This window comes from Candida jiufengensis, assembly GCF_024610255.1.
Source record: "Candida jiufengensis strain CBS 10846 chromosome Unknown scaffold3, whole genome shotgun sequence".
In the NCBI taxonomy this organism is placed as follows: Eukaryota; Fungi; Ascomycota; class Pichiomycetes; order Serinales; family Debaryomycetaceae; genus Lodderomyces; species Lodderomyces jiufengensis.
Window position 1 is genome coordinate 760213 of NW_026261560.1, and position 16006 is coordinate 776218.

The following is a 16006-nucleotide window of genomic DNA, read 5'->3' on the forward strand; positions in this document are numbered from 1 at the left end:
ATGATGGTATTAGAAATTGAAATTTAATTTTGAAAAATTTATAAATATATTTTCTGTTTCACTATTAAAATTTACGAGATGTTTATAGTTGGTAGCTTTCTAATTAATACAGGGCTGTTGCCCTATTTGTAATTTGGTAGCGCTTCCAATCTTAGCTGGACTGATCTTATAATTAAAGAGCTAATCTAACGTAGCTATTCTTATCTTCTGTATATTAGAGACAAGGTCTCTTGGTGCTTTTTTTCTAGTAATTCTTATACAAATTTTGTTGTCAGATTGTCATCAAGAAAAGCTAAAAAAACAACAGATAAAGTCGGTCGCGTTTAATGCAGCTGTTAGCGAGAGATTTATGATGTGAACACTTATTCAAGATAGAGTTTATTTCTAGCAAACTCTTAAGAGACCTTAATATTTCAGAATACAGGTTTGTAAATTTTTGGTGTAGCTTTGTTATTAAATTTGTAGTAATCTTGTCTTAAACTTTATTATGAAATGAAGTGGAGAGAATGCTTAAGGGAAATAACTACTTTGATTGTGGTCAAGATGTAGAGACCACAAGATGTGAGCCATGAGACCTCAATGAATTAAGCTTTATGTCATCAAAATTTATACTTGATGTCTTCTTTATTTGCAACTCTTTTTAAATCGGTTGTAAAACAAATTGCGGGTTTATTATTGCTACTAAAAAAAAAAAGATAAGATAAGAGCTTAAAATATATTGATAAGCAAGCTATCAAAACAACAAAATCTGCGACAGCCAATTCTTAATTGAATTTTTGAAAGTAGAAGTTCAGACTACAGTCTCTCAAATATATTACTAACTTATTTTTTACTACTATAAATTTAAAGAAAATAACAACTCAAAACAAAGCCCTACAACCAACTAATAAAAAAAAAAAAAAACAATTGAATAAGTATAAAGCTGAATAAACAGACAAACAAATAAACCAAAACATTAAACCCCCAATCAATAGTGGTACCTAAATATCATTTGGAATATCACTGAAATCTAATTCATTAACATTTATTTCTAGTTTTTCTCCAAAAGTATTTTCACCACTATATAAAACATACAAGAAACCATCTTCATCTTTATGTTCTTCATAAATTGTTGAAATTAAAGCAGCTGTTGGAGGTAAAATATCATTTACAAAAATAAATATAGCTTTTTCACTTGGTAACTTAATTCTTTTTCTAATAACATAAACAAATTGTCCAACTGTTAAATCAACTGGTACTAAATATTTTCTTTTATCAATTTCTGGTATATCTGAATTTTCAACTTTTTCACATATGACTGGAACTCTATCTTTAAATCTTTGAGCAATTCTTGCTGCTTCTGCTTGTCTTTTTTCTATGACATTACATAGTTAGTATTTGGATTGGTAGTCAAATAAATTAAATTAATAGTAATACATACCAAAAGGGTGTTCGTCTTTAAATTGTGATCTCATTCTTTAACTAATTATGATGCTTTGTTATATATCTTTTGATTTGTAAAGTTAGTATGACTCTTTTAGATAATTGATGTAATCAAATTTTGAGGAGGCAAAAATTTGGAAATCACGGGGTAAATTCTATAGCTTATTATTTTTGTACATACAATTTAAATTTATGATGAGATTTTAATTTTAATTTCACGACTAATAAAATAAATGAATTGGATTAATTGATGGAAGATAATGATAATATGATTAGTTGGTAATAGTTGTAATTAATGTTGTAGATATTTGATATAATATTTGAAAGAAATGTGTTATTATTATTTTTAATTTAATTTGTTTTTACTTTGTAAAGAGAGAGAAAGAAAGATAAGAAAATTAAATAAGTTAAAAGAGAGTGAGAGAAAATTAAAAAATGTATGATTAAGATAAAAATATAATCCTTAATTTTTATTTTATAAAGTGTTTGTTAACTAGGGTCTTCTTGATTTGCTTCATTCTAACTCTAATTAGTAACTTTCAATACTCCATCTACAACACTTTAACTTATCTATAATATCGTAATTTATTTAACTCTTTGTAATATTCTATAATCTTTATCTATTTTATATTTGGTAGTGTAAAAAGATCAAAATTAGATAAGATTATAAAAATAAATAAAATAAATAAAATAATTAAAAAAATTAAAGCGGTAATTTCTTATGTATGTAAATCAAAATTGTGTTGCAAAATCAAATTTTGACAGGTTAAACATCAAATTTTATATTTATCAACATATTCTTACAAATGGTGACAGCGGAGCAATTAAAAAAATTAAATAATATCAATAATAAGAAAGATGAAAATAATTCACTCACAAATTCCAAAAAAATCGAGCCATATTCGATTGATTGGTTAATTAATGAAGAACAACAAAATTATGATTCAAATGAAGATGAACTTAATATGATTGAAGTTGGGCTAAGAAACAAAAGATTACAATTACTATTTCCATTGGTTTATCCAAAAGATGATGATGATGATAAGAATGCCACAAATAACTCAAATTTTCAAAATTATACAACCAACCAAGAAATGGATAATATGAATGAAACATCTTCAATTAATTTTCCTACAACTAGATTAAAACCGCATGAATTAACAAATGAATTGGAGATTCAATTATTAGAAAGTTCAATGTTTCACAATAGTAATAATGATAATAATTTACTGAATAGATTAGAATTTGATTCATTTTCATTAGGTAATATAAGTTCAGATTTAACAAGAAGTAAGTCAAGTAAAGAAGAAAAATATAATTCAATTACAGGCGATGAAAGTTTGAAATCATCTGGTCAATCAAATAATTCTTTACGAAAGATGAAGAGACCAACCAGTATTATAAATATATCACCTCAAAAACGAATATTGAATCAATCAAAATTTAATAATCAACAGAATATACAACCACCACCAATAGTTAAAGAGTCTACTACTAAGACAAGTTATGTTGAATATTTAAAACCAAAACCATTAAAGAGATTTAGATCTAGATCTCTGTGTGATTTAGTATTTCCAAATCTTAATATTAAAAGACAATCAAGGTAAGATCAACACCGAATTTTAGCATTAATTAATGGGATTTAAAGAAAACATTCTATCAAAATACATTTATTACTGTTTTAAATGAGGGTCAGATTATTACAGTACGCGTCTAAGCTAATATTTTTTTATTTTTTTTATTGGAGGGCAATTTTTTAAATTACGGAGAAAAAAAATAAAAATAAAAGTAAAAATAATAATAATCATAATATTCATATTATCAATAACTAGATACAAATATCAATTGAATTCATCAAAATGTTAAGAACGTTTACAAGATCATTCTCATCTACCTTAGCCAGATACAATTACGCAAAAGGTCAATTATTTGGTAGAGTTGGTGGAGTTGATTTTAGAGAATCAGAAAATGGTACAAAATATATTAAATATTCATTAGCAGTTAATAGATTTAAAAAAGGTGAAGAAAATGATACAGCTACAGAATGGTATAATATTACAGTTTTAGATGAAGATCAATTAAGAAGAAGTGAAAAAGTCTTAAGAAAAGGTAACAAGATGATTGTTGATGTTCAAATTAGAGCTGATAAATATGAAGATCCAGAAACTAAAAAAATTAATTATAGAAATTCATTTGTTCAAAAAAATTTTGAAATTGTTAATTGGGGTAAAAAACCAGAAGAAGAAGGTACTGAAACTACTGAATAAATTGAGTTCTAATATATATAATATTTTATACGATTACTTCTTTTTAATATAATTTTTTAGCTAAACTTAATTCATAAGCGTAAGCAATTGTTAACTTAATATGTTCTTTTATATGATCAAAATCTAATCTATCAATTGTATCCATAACTGAATGAATGTATTTATTAGTATATTTAAATTCACTTTCAATTAAAAAACTTGACGGATAACCATTTTCCAATGCTGAAGCATGGTCAGAACATGCATATCCACACTGGGTTTCTAAATATGAAATCTTGTTGTAGTTTTTAATGATTAATTTCAAAAAATTATTCAATTCAACACTTGTGTAATCATTAATTAATCCAAAGTGTGGTTCAACTCCTTCATCAATAGACCCTTGCGTATAACCGGTCATATCTTGTTGTAACATTCCAACAACAGTTTCATTTTGATCAGAGTACCTTGTAAATACATCAATTGACCCTTTTAATCCACCTTCCTCGGCGCTGTACCATTGGAACTCAAGGGTATTGTAAGGTTTAAAGCTTCCATCTTCACAAGCTTTCAATAAAACTCTTAAAGATTCCAAAATTGTCATTGAACCTGAACCATCATCATCAGCACCAGGAGCTCTCATGATATTTGGTAATATCAAGTTGGCTGAATCTTGATGTGCTCCAACTACTACTTTATCTTTGACTTCTCCTGGTATTGAAACAATTATTGAATATTGATCCCAACCATCATGGTGAATTTTTAAAGTTTCAATCTCTTTGAAATTTGACACCAAGCTAGTAATTTCATCGTATAACCAATTAGCACTATCTAAACCATGTGGGGACTTGTAATATCTTGAAAAGAATGAACTAAATTTTGTTAATTTCTTAAATACCAAGTCAATATCAATAAATTCATATAATCCTTTAACTTCGTTTTCATAATGAACTTTTGTAGGATAAGCATATACTGGTATCGTTTTTTTCAAAGTTTTAACTTGTTTGGCACCTAATAAAAATAATCTATCCCAAATTGAATTAGTTGGAGCATTAATTAAACCTTGTTCAATAGCTTGTTCAATAGGTATTTGATTAGTTATGTCAATAAAATTTTTATTTTGTCTTTTTAAATTTAATTTTTCAGCTTCTGATACTAATTTGAATTCATCTGGACCTAATTTAATGACTTTATCTTTGATATTGTCTGGCTGGAATGGACTTGAATTTATTAACGAATTAAATGTGGATCTTAAATCTGGTATTAAATCAAATAAAGGGAAAGCAGTTACGAATACTGCAAAAATGCTAAGGACAAGTAAAAATCTCATTATTAACACTTTCAATTTGTTAAATGAAGGTAAAGAATGGATTTGAAAATATATGTTAATGAATAATTGGTAGGCAAAATGCTGGTTTTATTTCGTGGAGCAAAAGATTTAGAACATTTCGAGCCGCACTGAATTTTGGCATACAGATTTCACAGGACTCGAGGAATGACCAACTTGAAAAGTAGATATTGTTCAAGTCAGATCTCACTAAGTGCTTTATTAAAAGAGATTGTTTTCGAGTTATTTGAGGGCCCTATAGACGCATATACTCAAGAATCCGAAAGCTTTTGAAATCCTCAATGTTCAGATAGTAAAACTGATGATGACCCCTAGGGTTTCTCTAAATATTGAAGAATTCAGCTTATGATTACAGAAACCTTACCCCGGCCAACTCTATTTCTATAAACGATTGACTAATTACTTCAAAATATGTTGCAAATATACCAAAGTTGTTAATTTTGAAATCTCTTCAGTAAAAATTGAATCTTCTTTTTTTTCAATGCTCTCTCTCTTTTTAATTAAATTGTAAACAACTTTTACCTTCACATATAAAAAGAAGCAACAGCAAAAGTTCAATTCACAACCACCACCTCAATAATGGTTAGTCTAGTGCCTAATTTTGCAGGGTACGGCAATCAAAATGAACAAAAATACATATCACCAACATTATCAATAAGAGATCCAATAGTTGATGAATCATTAAAATTTCATCAAGATCAATCATCTGCAACAAATTCATCAAGAAATCAATTATCCAAAAGATTTGTACAACCAATTGGGCTCGAGGTAAAAGAAGCAAATTATAAAATAAACATACCTGACTTTTCCAACTTACCACCATTACAATTAGGTTTAAAATTCATATCAAATATAAATAAAATTGATTCAAGTATACCACATGATATTTTTTATTCAGAAACTTTAAGTAAAAATGAATCAAGTTTAGATAATTATTATTTTGATTATGAAAATGGTTTAAAAGATTTTTCAAGATTTGAAAAAATTCAACAATTAGATTTACCTGATAGATTTTTTGAAGAATATAATAAAACTGAAACTATTACCAAAATTGGATTGTTTCCAGAAATTGAAAGAACTTGGATTGCAATTGATAATAAATTAATACTATGGAATTACAAAATACCACAATCATCATTTAACCAAAATTCGCAATTTCTAACTATTGATCAAATTGATAATACTATATTGACTGTAAAATTAGTTAAACCAAAAGCAGGAATATTTTTAAAAGAAATCAATCATTTATTATTGGTTTCAACTACTGTGGGAATAAAAATTTTCATTGTCAAATATGATAAATCTCTTAACAATTTGGAGGTTTTTAATCCTGATTTATCTGTCACCACACAAGGTCTTGCAGTAAATAATTTTGTTGTACATCCAAAAACAAACGACATATATTTCAGTGGAGAAAATGATGGAGTAAACATATGGAGATTGGATTATTCAAATAAATCAACATTCACCAAAAATAAATGTGATAAAATATGTTTAACAAAAGGTGGATTATCAAGTGTGATTCCAAACAAATTTCTGGGTTTTGGCTTTACTTCATCAGGTCCAACAAATGCATCTGATCAAAACTTAGCAAATATCCCTGAAAAAATAGTTCAATTAGAAATTGATACTGCAAGAGATATATTATATTCATTATCAAACAAATCAGTCATAAGGTCATATAAACTACAAGCAAAACAAGAATCACTTACAGAAGGAGCTCAATTAACCCCAAGTCAAATTTTCAAATCTGCATCAAGCTTGTTTGTAGATGCAAGTAACTTCAAAGTTTTTGAGAGATTTAAAATTATTAGCATACATTTTATATCACCGGAAGAATCCTCAGTAATTCAATTAATTGCAGTAACAAGCAATGGATCAAGGATCTTATTAAAGTTAGGAACCACCACAACCTTTTCATCATTACTCACATCAGCATATTCATCATCAAATGCATTAAGGTTAAACCTTGTCAATATAAAATTTCCACCAACTAGAGACATTCCAACTGTCAACAATGAATTAGACTCATTTTCAAGAGATAGACAATACATATCACAAATAATAGCAAATCAACAAAAATCACAAATTCTTAAAAATACCAAAATCGCTAAAATTATAAGTCCTGGAGTTTTTCTTTGTGTGAAAAAGACTAAAAGGTCAGATAAATTGTTTATTGCTACTGCTAACTTTGGATATTTGAAAAAGAACAATAAGTTGGTTGAAGATGCTGAATTTTTAAAATACACTTTAAATGATGATTCTCCTTATACGTACATCCAAGATATTGTACAACTAACTCCTTCTATGAATGCAACAAATACACCAAATGGTTATGCAAATATTGCAGCAAGTCAATACACGAAAGAACCATTGAGGTTCGCAATCTTAACTAATTTTGGTATTATCATTTATCAATTCAAGACATCAGATCAAATATTAAAGTCATTAAATGATGAAGTTATTGAGAATTTTATAGATGAAAATGGATATGAAGAAACTTGTTCTACCTTGTTATATTTAGCATGTTCATACGGAAACACTAATGAAATTTTTGAAAGAAAGGCACAGGTGTTATTTTCATCTTGTGGTAATAATGCAAGATTAACAAATAATCAATCGAATGGATCACAATCAACCAGTTTAATTCCTCATCATCAACTATCAAACTTCAGCTCACCTCATCCAACTGTTGATCAAGTAGTACTTAGTGATAGATTTTATGGTACATGTTTATTAATTGCAAGATTTCTTCGGGACATTTGGACCAAGAAAGTTTTCAGTCCAATTCCAACTGCTAAAATCACTCCATCCGGTGATATAGAAGCTGCAAGTGTAAAAGACAATAAAGTTATTTTAAAGAATATAAATATTGACAAAAGGCAAATTGAGTATTTCATTGGAACTATTGTGGTGTTGATTGATTTCTTTGTTGAAAATGAAACTAGCATCCAAGGTTTGAATGCTCCAAACTATAGTTCAGATCCAAGTCAATTTGAAAATGAAGTATGTTTAAGAGCAGAAAGTATAGCATTCACGTCAATTTTTAAATCTTTAACTTCAATGAAGGAAGCTTTCTCATTTCTTATGGTATTACTTGAAGAATTACAAGCAAATAATAACGATTTCAACAGTGTCTTTGATTTTCTTTCATTAACTAATCAAGCTAATTTATTGTCAATATCATTTAGAGACTTATTATTACCAAATAGAGATGTTAAAGTATTAATCAAGGACTTATTATCATCAATCATAAATAGCAATATTGTTAAAGGTGGATCCATTGATGTTATTGCATCATCTTTACAAACCAGATGTGGTTCATTTTGTTCAACAAACGATGTTTTCATATTCAAAGCGATTGAAAATTTAACAAAAGCTAAAAAGATTGGTTCAAGAGACGTTGAATTAAAATTAAAATGTTTGAAAAATGCAGTATTATTATTTGAAGAATCATATGAAACATTAACTTTAGAAAATATTGAAAATTCAGTGGACATTATGGTTGAACTTGAATATTATTCTGGTGCTATTGGTATGTTATTGAATATTACTAGTAAATTAAGTAATAGCTTAAAAACTCCAAATTTTGTGTTCAATCAAGTAAACGAGAATTTAATTAAAAAGAACCACATGGAAGTTCAAGTCAAAATCAAAAAATTATATGAGATTGTTTTTTATGTATTGAAGAAAGTTGATTTCAAAGCTTTGAAAATAACCGAAACAAATAACCAACTTTTGATAAATGAGATTTTAGAAGTTAGAGATTCAGCTTATGATACATGTTTTACCACCAAAGACAAAGAATTCCAGTATTCATTTTATGACTGGTTTGTCGAACAAGGTATAAGTGATAGATTATTAGAAATCAATACTCCATATATTTTACCATATTTAGAAGAAAAATCTGAAAATAACATTGCAATGAGTAATATACTTTGGCTTTATTATGCAAAAAGAGAAAATTACTTTGATGCTGCCAAGATTCTATATGCATTATCTATATCACAATTCAATCTTGAGTTAAGTCAACGAATAGAATATTTATCAAGAGCAAATGGCTTTTGTAATTGTGTTTGTCCACCAAATTTTAGACAAAAGATGATTCAATTATCAGCTACGATACAAGAACTTTTTGATGTTGCAAATATACAATTAAGTTTGATATCCAGAATCGAGAGAGATTCAAGAATAAATTCAGATAATAAGAAAAATGCAGTGGAAGCTTTGAATTTTAAAATTTTATCAATAAGTGATTTATTTAATACATATGTTGATCCATTGGGCTATTACGACTTATCATTGTTAATATTCAAAGTATCTGATTACAAAAACAATGATGACATATTAAAAAGATGGGAGTTATTAATCGAAAAAATTTATCATGAATCAGAAGAATCAAAAGAGCCATTTTATGTCTTGCTTAATGATGAATTTACCCTTTGCGGGTCCAAATTGTCATCTAATGATATTGTATTCCCAATTGATGAATTGATCAAATTAATAAGTAAGAATTTACATAAAGCTATAAAGGGTAATCCAGTAACTCAAACACCACCAAAAGGATTTTTAGTTGAATTATTTATAAAATCCGGAGTTAGTTATGAAAGATTGTATTATAACATGAGATCGTTAATTGAACACAATGATTTTGACAATTCACAAAATTTCACAGAATACTTAAAGAACAATGAAATGACTTACCTTATCAAAAAATGGTACTCAACTGATAAAAAATTGAAAGATTTTATAGCTGCTGAACAAATGGTCAATTATGGTAACGTTTATTCGCTTGACACAGACCCAATAAAAAAGTTGAATTTTAATTAAATTAAATAAAAGTTAGATAAAAGTTTATATATTATACACTATTTGTAATATTAGATTTAATTCAATTGATAGAATTTGTTTTTTTGTACATCAAATTTTTCCTTCTCAAAGTTGCCAATAACTGATGGTCTTAAAGTATTTACTGGTATACTTGATCTTTTTGGTTGAATAGTTTTATCATTGAAATATAGTAGAATACCATCAATTATTAATTTAACTGCATTATTTTCAAAGCCTCTTGGCATTATAACATCTGAGAATTCTTTTGTTGGAAATATGAAATCACTCATTTCAATTCTAGCTCCTAGAAGATATGCATTTATAACACTTTCCAAACTTTCAGTTTCATTAATCAATACATCTCTTTTGATCCAGCGTATTAACCTTGTATCTGAGTCACTATCAATGAACACCTTAATGTGTGACATTTCTCTTAATTCCTTATGGTATAGTGCGTATAATCCATGAACTATCAAGATTCTTTGTTTAGAAGGATTTACATCATTGTTTAACTCCTGTAGATCATTTTTCAATTTTGCAAAATTAAATCTTGATGGTTTTAATTTGGGGAATGTTTGATCAAAATCTTCTTTTTGAACTGTTATAGCGGCTGATTTTGATTTGGGAAATTGACTTGAATCAACTGATGAGATTCCATGATCCGTATATTCATTCATATCAATTATTTTGACATCTACTGTAGATTCCGGCATTGATGAATTTAGCTCTTTCTCTAATGCTAATGCCGTAGTCTTTTTACCAGAAGCATGACCTCCGCCCAATAGTACTAGTATTGAATTTGATAACTGGGGCATTTGATATGGTGATAAGTGCTGCAAAAAATTGATTTAAAAAAAAATCAAATGTATATTATCACAAATTTTTTTTGCAACCAACTATATACAATGGATGAATTTGATAGAGATCTAGATAATGAAATAGAATTTAGTCATAAATCAACAAAAGGTGTAAAAGTACATCGTACCTTTGAAAGTATGAAATTAAAACCTGAACTTCTAAAAGGAATATACGCATATGGATTTGAAGCACCCTCAGCTATTCAATCAAGAGCGATAATGCAAATTATAAGTGGTAAAGATACTATAGCTCAAGCCCAATCAGGTACTGGAAAAACAGCCACTTTCTCCATTGGGATGCTAGAAGCAATTGATACCAAATCAAAAGATTGTCAAGCATTAATACTATCACCGACAAGGGAATTAGCAGTACAAATTCAAAATGTTGTGAAACATTTGGGAGATTATATGAATATACAAACACACGCGTGTATTGGTGGTAAAAATGTTGGAATGGATGTTAAAAAATTACAACAAGGACAACAAATTGTAAGTGGAACGCCAGGTAGAGTGCTAGATGTTATCAAAAGAAGAAATTTATCAACAAGACATATTAAAATATTGATTCTAGATGAAGCAGATGAGTTATTTACCAAAGGTTTTAAGGAACAAATATATGAAATCTACAAGAGTCTACCGTCTGGTGCTCAAGTCGTTGTAGTTAGTGCTACATTATCCCATGAAGTTTTAGAAGTGACAAATAAATTTACAACTGATCCGGTCAAAATTCTAGTCAAACAAGATGAAGTTAGTTTATCAGGTATAAAACAATACTACGTACAGTGTGAAAAAGAAGATTGGAAATTTGATACATTATGTGATCTTTATGACAATTTAACAATAACTCAAGCTGTTATATTTTGTAATACCAAATTAAAAGTCAATTGGTTAACTGATCAAATGAGAAAACAAAACTTCACAGTTGCATCAATGCATGGAGACATGAAACAAGATGAAAGAGATTCAATAATGAATGATTTTAGAACTGGGAATTCTCGAGTATTAATTTCAACAGATGTATGGGCAAGAGGTATTGATGTTCAACAAATTTCTTTAGTTATAAATTATGATTTACCAAATGATAAAGAAAATTATATACATAGAATCGGTAGATCAGGAAGATTTGGTAGAAAAGGTACAGCTGTCAATTTAATTACAAAAGATGATATACAGGCTCAAAAAGAAATTGAGAAATTTTATTCAACAAGGATCAAAGAAATGCCCGTAAATATTAATGATATAATGTAAGAATAAATTAATTGAAGTGGTGTAAATGAAATCAATTCTGTTCTTATTTAGTGAATATAGTTTTTAGATCTCATCTCTACTTAAACAATTAGATGTAACACAAAATCACACATACTAAAAATTAATTTTCTATTTGGAGCAAAAAAATTCTATAAAAGGGCAAAACCAATTGAAGTTTATTAACGATACTCCAAAATGGATGCTCAATTTGTCAAATCGTTAGAGGAACTTTTGAAGCAAACTTTGACTCCGGATTCATCAGTAATCAAAGAAGCTTCTCAAAAATTAAGTAAAGATTATTATCCAAATCCACAAGCATTACCATCATTGCTTCAAATTTTACAACAATCAAGTCAAGATGAAATTAAATTATTAGCTGCAGTTGAAGCTAGAAAATTAGCCATTGACAATTGGGAACAAGTTAATGCAAATTTAAAACCAGCAATCAGACAATCACTTTTGAAAAATACTTTTGAAGAACAAAATAAAAGATTAAGAAATTTATCAGCTCGTGTAATAGCAGCCATTGCTGAAGTTGATTTGGATGCAAATGAATGGACTGATTTATTACCAAATTTAATTAATGCAATTCAAAGTTCCGATACACAAACTAAAGAAGTTGCAACTTTTACATTATTAGCTATGTTAGAATCACAAATTTCAGCATTATTACCACACATTAATGATTTTATCAGTTTATTTGGAAATTTGTTACAAGATCCTTCGTCAAAAGAAGTTAGAGTTAATTCCGTTTTAGCTTTAGATGTTCTTTCACAAATTATAGAAGATGATGATGCAGCAGATGAACAAATTCAAGAAAAATTTAAAGCTACAATTCCAGGTATGGTTGAAGTTTTAAAGGAGGTTGTTGCATCTGATGATACTGAACTGGCTAAACAAGTATTCAATGTCTTTAATGGATTAGTTTTGATTGATACTGCTTTAGTTGGAGATCATTTAATTAACTTGATTAAAATGATTTGTGAAATGGTCACAAACACCTCCTTAGATGAAAATTATAGAATTTTTGGTTTACAATTTTTAATTTCATGTATTAGTTATAGAAAAGCCAAAATTACAAGCAATAAATTAGGTCCACAAATTACAATGGTTGGATTAAAAGTTGCATCTGAAGAAATTGATGTTGAAGATGAATTAGAAAATGAAGACGAAGAAAATGAAAATGAAGAAAGTTCACCACCATCATTAGCATTAAGATTATTAGCTATATTAGCAGCTGAATTGCCACCATCACAAGTTATTACACCATTATTTGAAGCATTACCACCTTTATTATCTTCTAGCAATCAATTCGAAAGACGTGCTGGATTATTATCTATTGGTGTTTGCTCTGCGGGTGCTCCAGATTATATTGCTTCACAAATTCAAAAAATCATTCCAGCTTTGATCAATGGTTTAAAGGATTCTCAAATTATTGTTAGAGTTGCAGCTTTGAGAACTTTATCACAATTAACTTCAGAACTTCAAGATATTGTTACAGATTATCATGAACAATTATTACCATTAATTATTGAAATTATTGATTCAGCTTCTTCGGTTATGGCTTATAAATACGCTTGTTATGCATTGGATGGATTAATTGAATTCATGAGTCATGACGCTATGAGCAAATACATTGAACCATTGATGCATAAATTATTCCATATGTTAAGTCAAGCAAATTCATCTACTTTGAAAACAGCTATTGTTTCGGCTATTGGATCAACTGCTTTCGCAAGTGGTAAGAGTTTTACTCCATATTTTGAAGGTTCAATCCAACAATTAGAACCTTTCATTACAAATTCAGCTTCAGTAGATGGTATGAGTGAAGATGATATTGAATTAAGAGCAACTACTTTTGAAAACATATCAACAATGGCTAGAGCTGTTGGATCACAAACTTTTTCAATTTATGCTAAACCATTAGTTGAAGCTGCTTATAATTCATTAAGTTCAGAACATTCAAGAATTAGAGAATCAGGTTTTGCTTTCATTGCAAATATGGCTAAGGTATATGGTCCAGAATTTGCAGGATTCTTAGATCAAATTGTCCCACAAATTTTACAATGTTTAGAACAAGAAGAATTCACTTTCAATGTTGAAGGTGGTGAAGGTGATGATGAAGACGAACTTGACGAAGAAGCCGAAAATGATGATCCATTAAAAGTCCATACCGGTATTACTATTGAAAAAGAAATTGCATCAGTTGCTCTTGGTGAATTAGCTATTGGAACCGGAAAGGAATTTTTTAAATATGTTGAACCATCAATCACAGCTTTAGCTGAACAAGTTGCTAATTCTTTTGGTATGAGAGAAGCTGCTATTAGTTGTTTATTCAAAATAGTTAAAGCTATGTTTATTGCTGTTCAAGGTAAAGATTTCAAACCACCAAAGGGAGTTCCAAAACAATCATATGTTGATTCTAATATCTTAGAATTAATCAAACAAGTCAGAGGTATTGCTATCCCATTATTGGAAGAAGAATTTGAATCTACTATGGTTGCTTGTATCTTAGATGGTATTTCAAACTCATTGTACACATTTGGTTCAATCTTCATCGTTGACAGTCCAAGTGACACCACAAGTTTAGAACAATTATGTATATCATTAATGAATTTATTGAAAAAAGATCATCCATGTCAATTAGAAGAAGACGAATTCCCAGAAGAAGAAGATTCATCAGAAACTGAGGTATTACTTAACGAATCAGCTTTAGAAGTTTTGATTAATTTATCAATTGCATTGGAAGGTGATTTTGTTAAAATTTTTGCTTCATTCAAAGATTTAATCTTATCTAAATTTGATAGTAAATCCAAGCCATTAAAAGTTGGATCAATTGGTGCTATAGCGGAAATGGTTGGTGGTATGAAATCCTCAAATCCATATTCAGAAGAATTATTACAAGTATTTATCCAAAAATTTTCAACTGATAAGTCTATTGAAGTTAAAGGTAATGCAGCTTATGGTATTGGATTAATTGTTGAATACAGTCCAATCGATTTGACATCAAGTTATCCACAAATTTTGGAATTGTTATTCCATTTATTAAATAAAGTTGATAAAAAAGCTGGTAGTGCTGATGATGAAGAAGCTAAAGATGTTGTAAATCGTGCATACGCAAATGCTTGTGGATGTGTCTCAAGATTAATATTGAAAAATCAACAAGCAGTTCCATTAGAACATGTAATTGGACCTTTACTTGATCATTTACCATTAGAAACTGGATTAGAAGAAAATACTCCAATCTTTGAATCAATAATAAAATTATATGAATCAAATAATCAAACCATTATTGCACAAACTCCAAAAGTTGTTGAAATATTTGCAGGTGTATTTAAAGCAGAAGAAGAAAGAATTAAATTAATCAATGAAAGTACTTTAGGTAGAGAAGAAAATATTGATGCAATGAAACAATTTTCAAGTGATGAATTAAAACAAAAAGTTGTTGATTTATTAAAATTCTTGAATCAAAAATATGACGGTGTTGTATCTCATAATGAAATTTTAGGAGCAGTAATTTCATAGACCATTTTTAGTTTAATTTTTATTTTATTTAATTCATTTTGATGTTATTAGGAGTGTGGTTTACTCTATTTTAATTTTCAATATAGTACTGTATTACGAAGTAATTTTCAGTTAATTCGTGTAATCTTAGTGATCTTTATCAGATGCCATAAGAATAAGTAGCTTAAGATTGAAACTCATTTGGAATTTTATAGATTTAAGATTTTGTGTCTGAGTATTATATAATATTTTCCTTTGCAAGATGAATCTGGTAATTACAATTACGGATTTGTGGAGTATCTTTTAAGGTGAAATTAAGTTACAGATTGACACAAATGCTTAATTTACTATTTGATAAAATACTGCAAGATGTCCAATTTATTAATTAGCCCCTCGAGGTTATTTGTAGATTTCATCAAGAGTATTCGTGAAAACTCAGCGCATGAAATACTCAATCATTAAAAAATAAATCAAGTTTTACTAAAAGGCTGTGATCAGAATTAAACAGCAAGTGCGGGAAATGTGATCACTGGATATTTCAAGCTTGGAGAATT

At 28.4% G+C, this 16006-nt stretch overlaps 8 protein-coding genes across 8 annotated transcripts; 5 read left to right on the forward strand and 3 right to left on the reverse strand. All coding sequences in view use genetic code 12, as the record gives it.

Annotated features, from left to right (window-relative positions):
- Positions 1-980: 980 nt before the first annotated feature.
- AUT7 (ubiquitin-like protein) lies at positions 981-1454 on the reverse strand (the record flags this gene model as incomplete). Its single annotated transcript, XM_051763320.1, has 2 exons — positions 981-1354; positions 1421-1454. 2 exons carry the CDS (start codon positions 1452-1454, stop codon positions 981-983), a joined length of 408 nt encoding a protein of 135 aa, XP_051620171.1.
- A 774-nt stretch (positions 1455-2228) lies between these two features.
- Positions 2229-3029, forward strand: KGF54_002802 (uncharacterized protein; the record flags this gene model as incomplete). The annotated part of the gene is made up of 1 exon (XM_051763321.1): positions 2229-3029. The coding sequence occupies one exon, from the start codon at positions 2229-2231 to the stop codon at positions 3027-3029; it is 801 nt and encodes a 266-aa protein (XP_051620172.1).
- Positions 3030-3281: 252 nt separating this feature from the next.
- RIM1 (Rim1p) lies at positions 3282-3689 on the forward strand (the record flags this gene model as incomplete). The annotated part of the gene is made up of 1 exon (XM_051763322.1): positions 3282-3689. One exon carries the CDS (start codon positions 3282-3284, stop codon positions 3687-3689), a length of 408 nt encoding a protein of 135 aa, XP_051620173.1.
- Positions 3690-3732: 43 nt separating this feature from the next.
- On the reverse strand, positions 3733-4995 carry KGF54_002804 (putative aminopeptidase; the record flags this gene model as incomplete). Its single annotated transcript, XM_051763323.1, has 1 exon — positions 3733-4995. The coding sequence occupies one exon, from the start codon at positions 4993-4995 to the stop codon at positions 3733-3735; it is 1263 nt and encodes a 420-aa protein (XP_051620174.1).
- A 597-nt stretch (positions 4996-5592) lies between these two features.
- KGF54_002805 (uncharacterized protein) lies at positions 5593-9843 on the forward strand (the record flags this gene model as incomplete). Its single annotated transcript, XM_051763324.1, has 1 exon — positions 5593-9843. The coding sequence occupies one exon, from the start codon at positions 5593-5595 to the stop codon at positions 9841-9843; it is 4251 nt and encodes a 1416-aa protein (XP_051620175.1).
- Positions 9844-9899: 56 nt separating this feature from the next.
- Positions 9900-10658, reverse strand: KGF54_002806 (putative uridine kinase; the record flags this gene model as incomplete). The annotated part of the gene is made up of 1 exon (XM_051763325.1): positions 9900-10658. One exon carries the CDS (start codon positions 10656-10658, stop codon positions 9900-9902), a length of 759 nt encoding a protein of 252 aa, XP_051620176.1.
- A 90-nt stretch (positions 10659-10748) lies between these two features.
- Positions 10749-11948, forward strand: FAL1 (ATP-dependent RNA helicase; the record flags this gene model as incomplete). The annotated part of the gene is made up of 1 exon (XM_051763326.1): positions 10749-11948. The coding sequence occupies one exon, from the start codon at positions 10749-10751 to the stop codon at positions 11946-11948; it is 1200 nt and encodes a 399-aa protein (XP_051620177.1).
- Positions 11949-12143: 195 nt separating this feature from the next.
- KGF54_002808 (uncharacterized protein) lies at positions 12144-15473 on the forward strand (the record flags this gene model as incomplete). Its single annotated transcript, XM_051763327.1, has 1 exon — positions 12144-15473. The coding sequence occupies one exon, from the start codon at positions 12144-12146 to the stop codon at positions 15471-15473; it is 3330 nt and encodes a 1109-aa protein (XP_051620178.1).
- Positions 15474-16006: the final 533 nt, after the last annotated feature.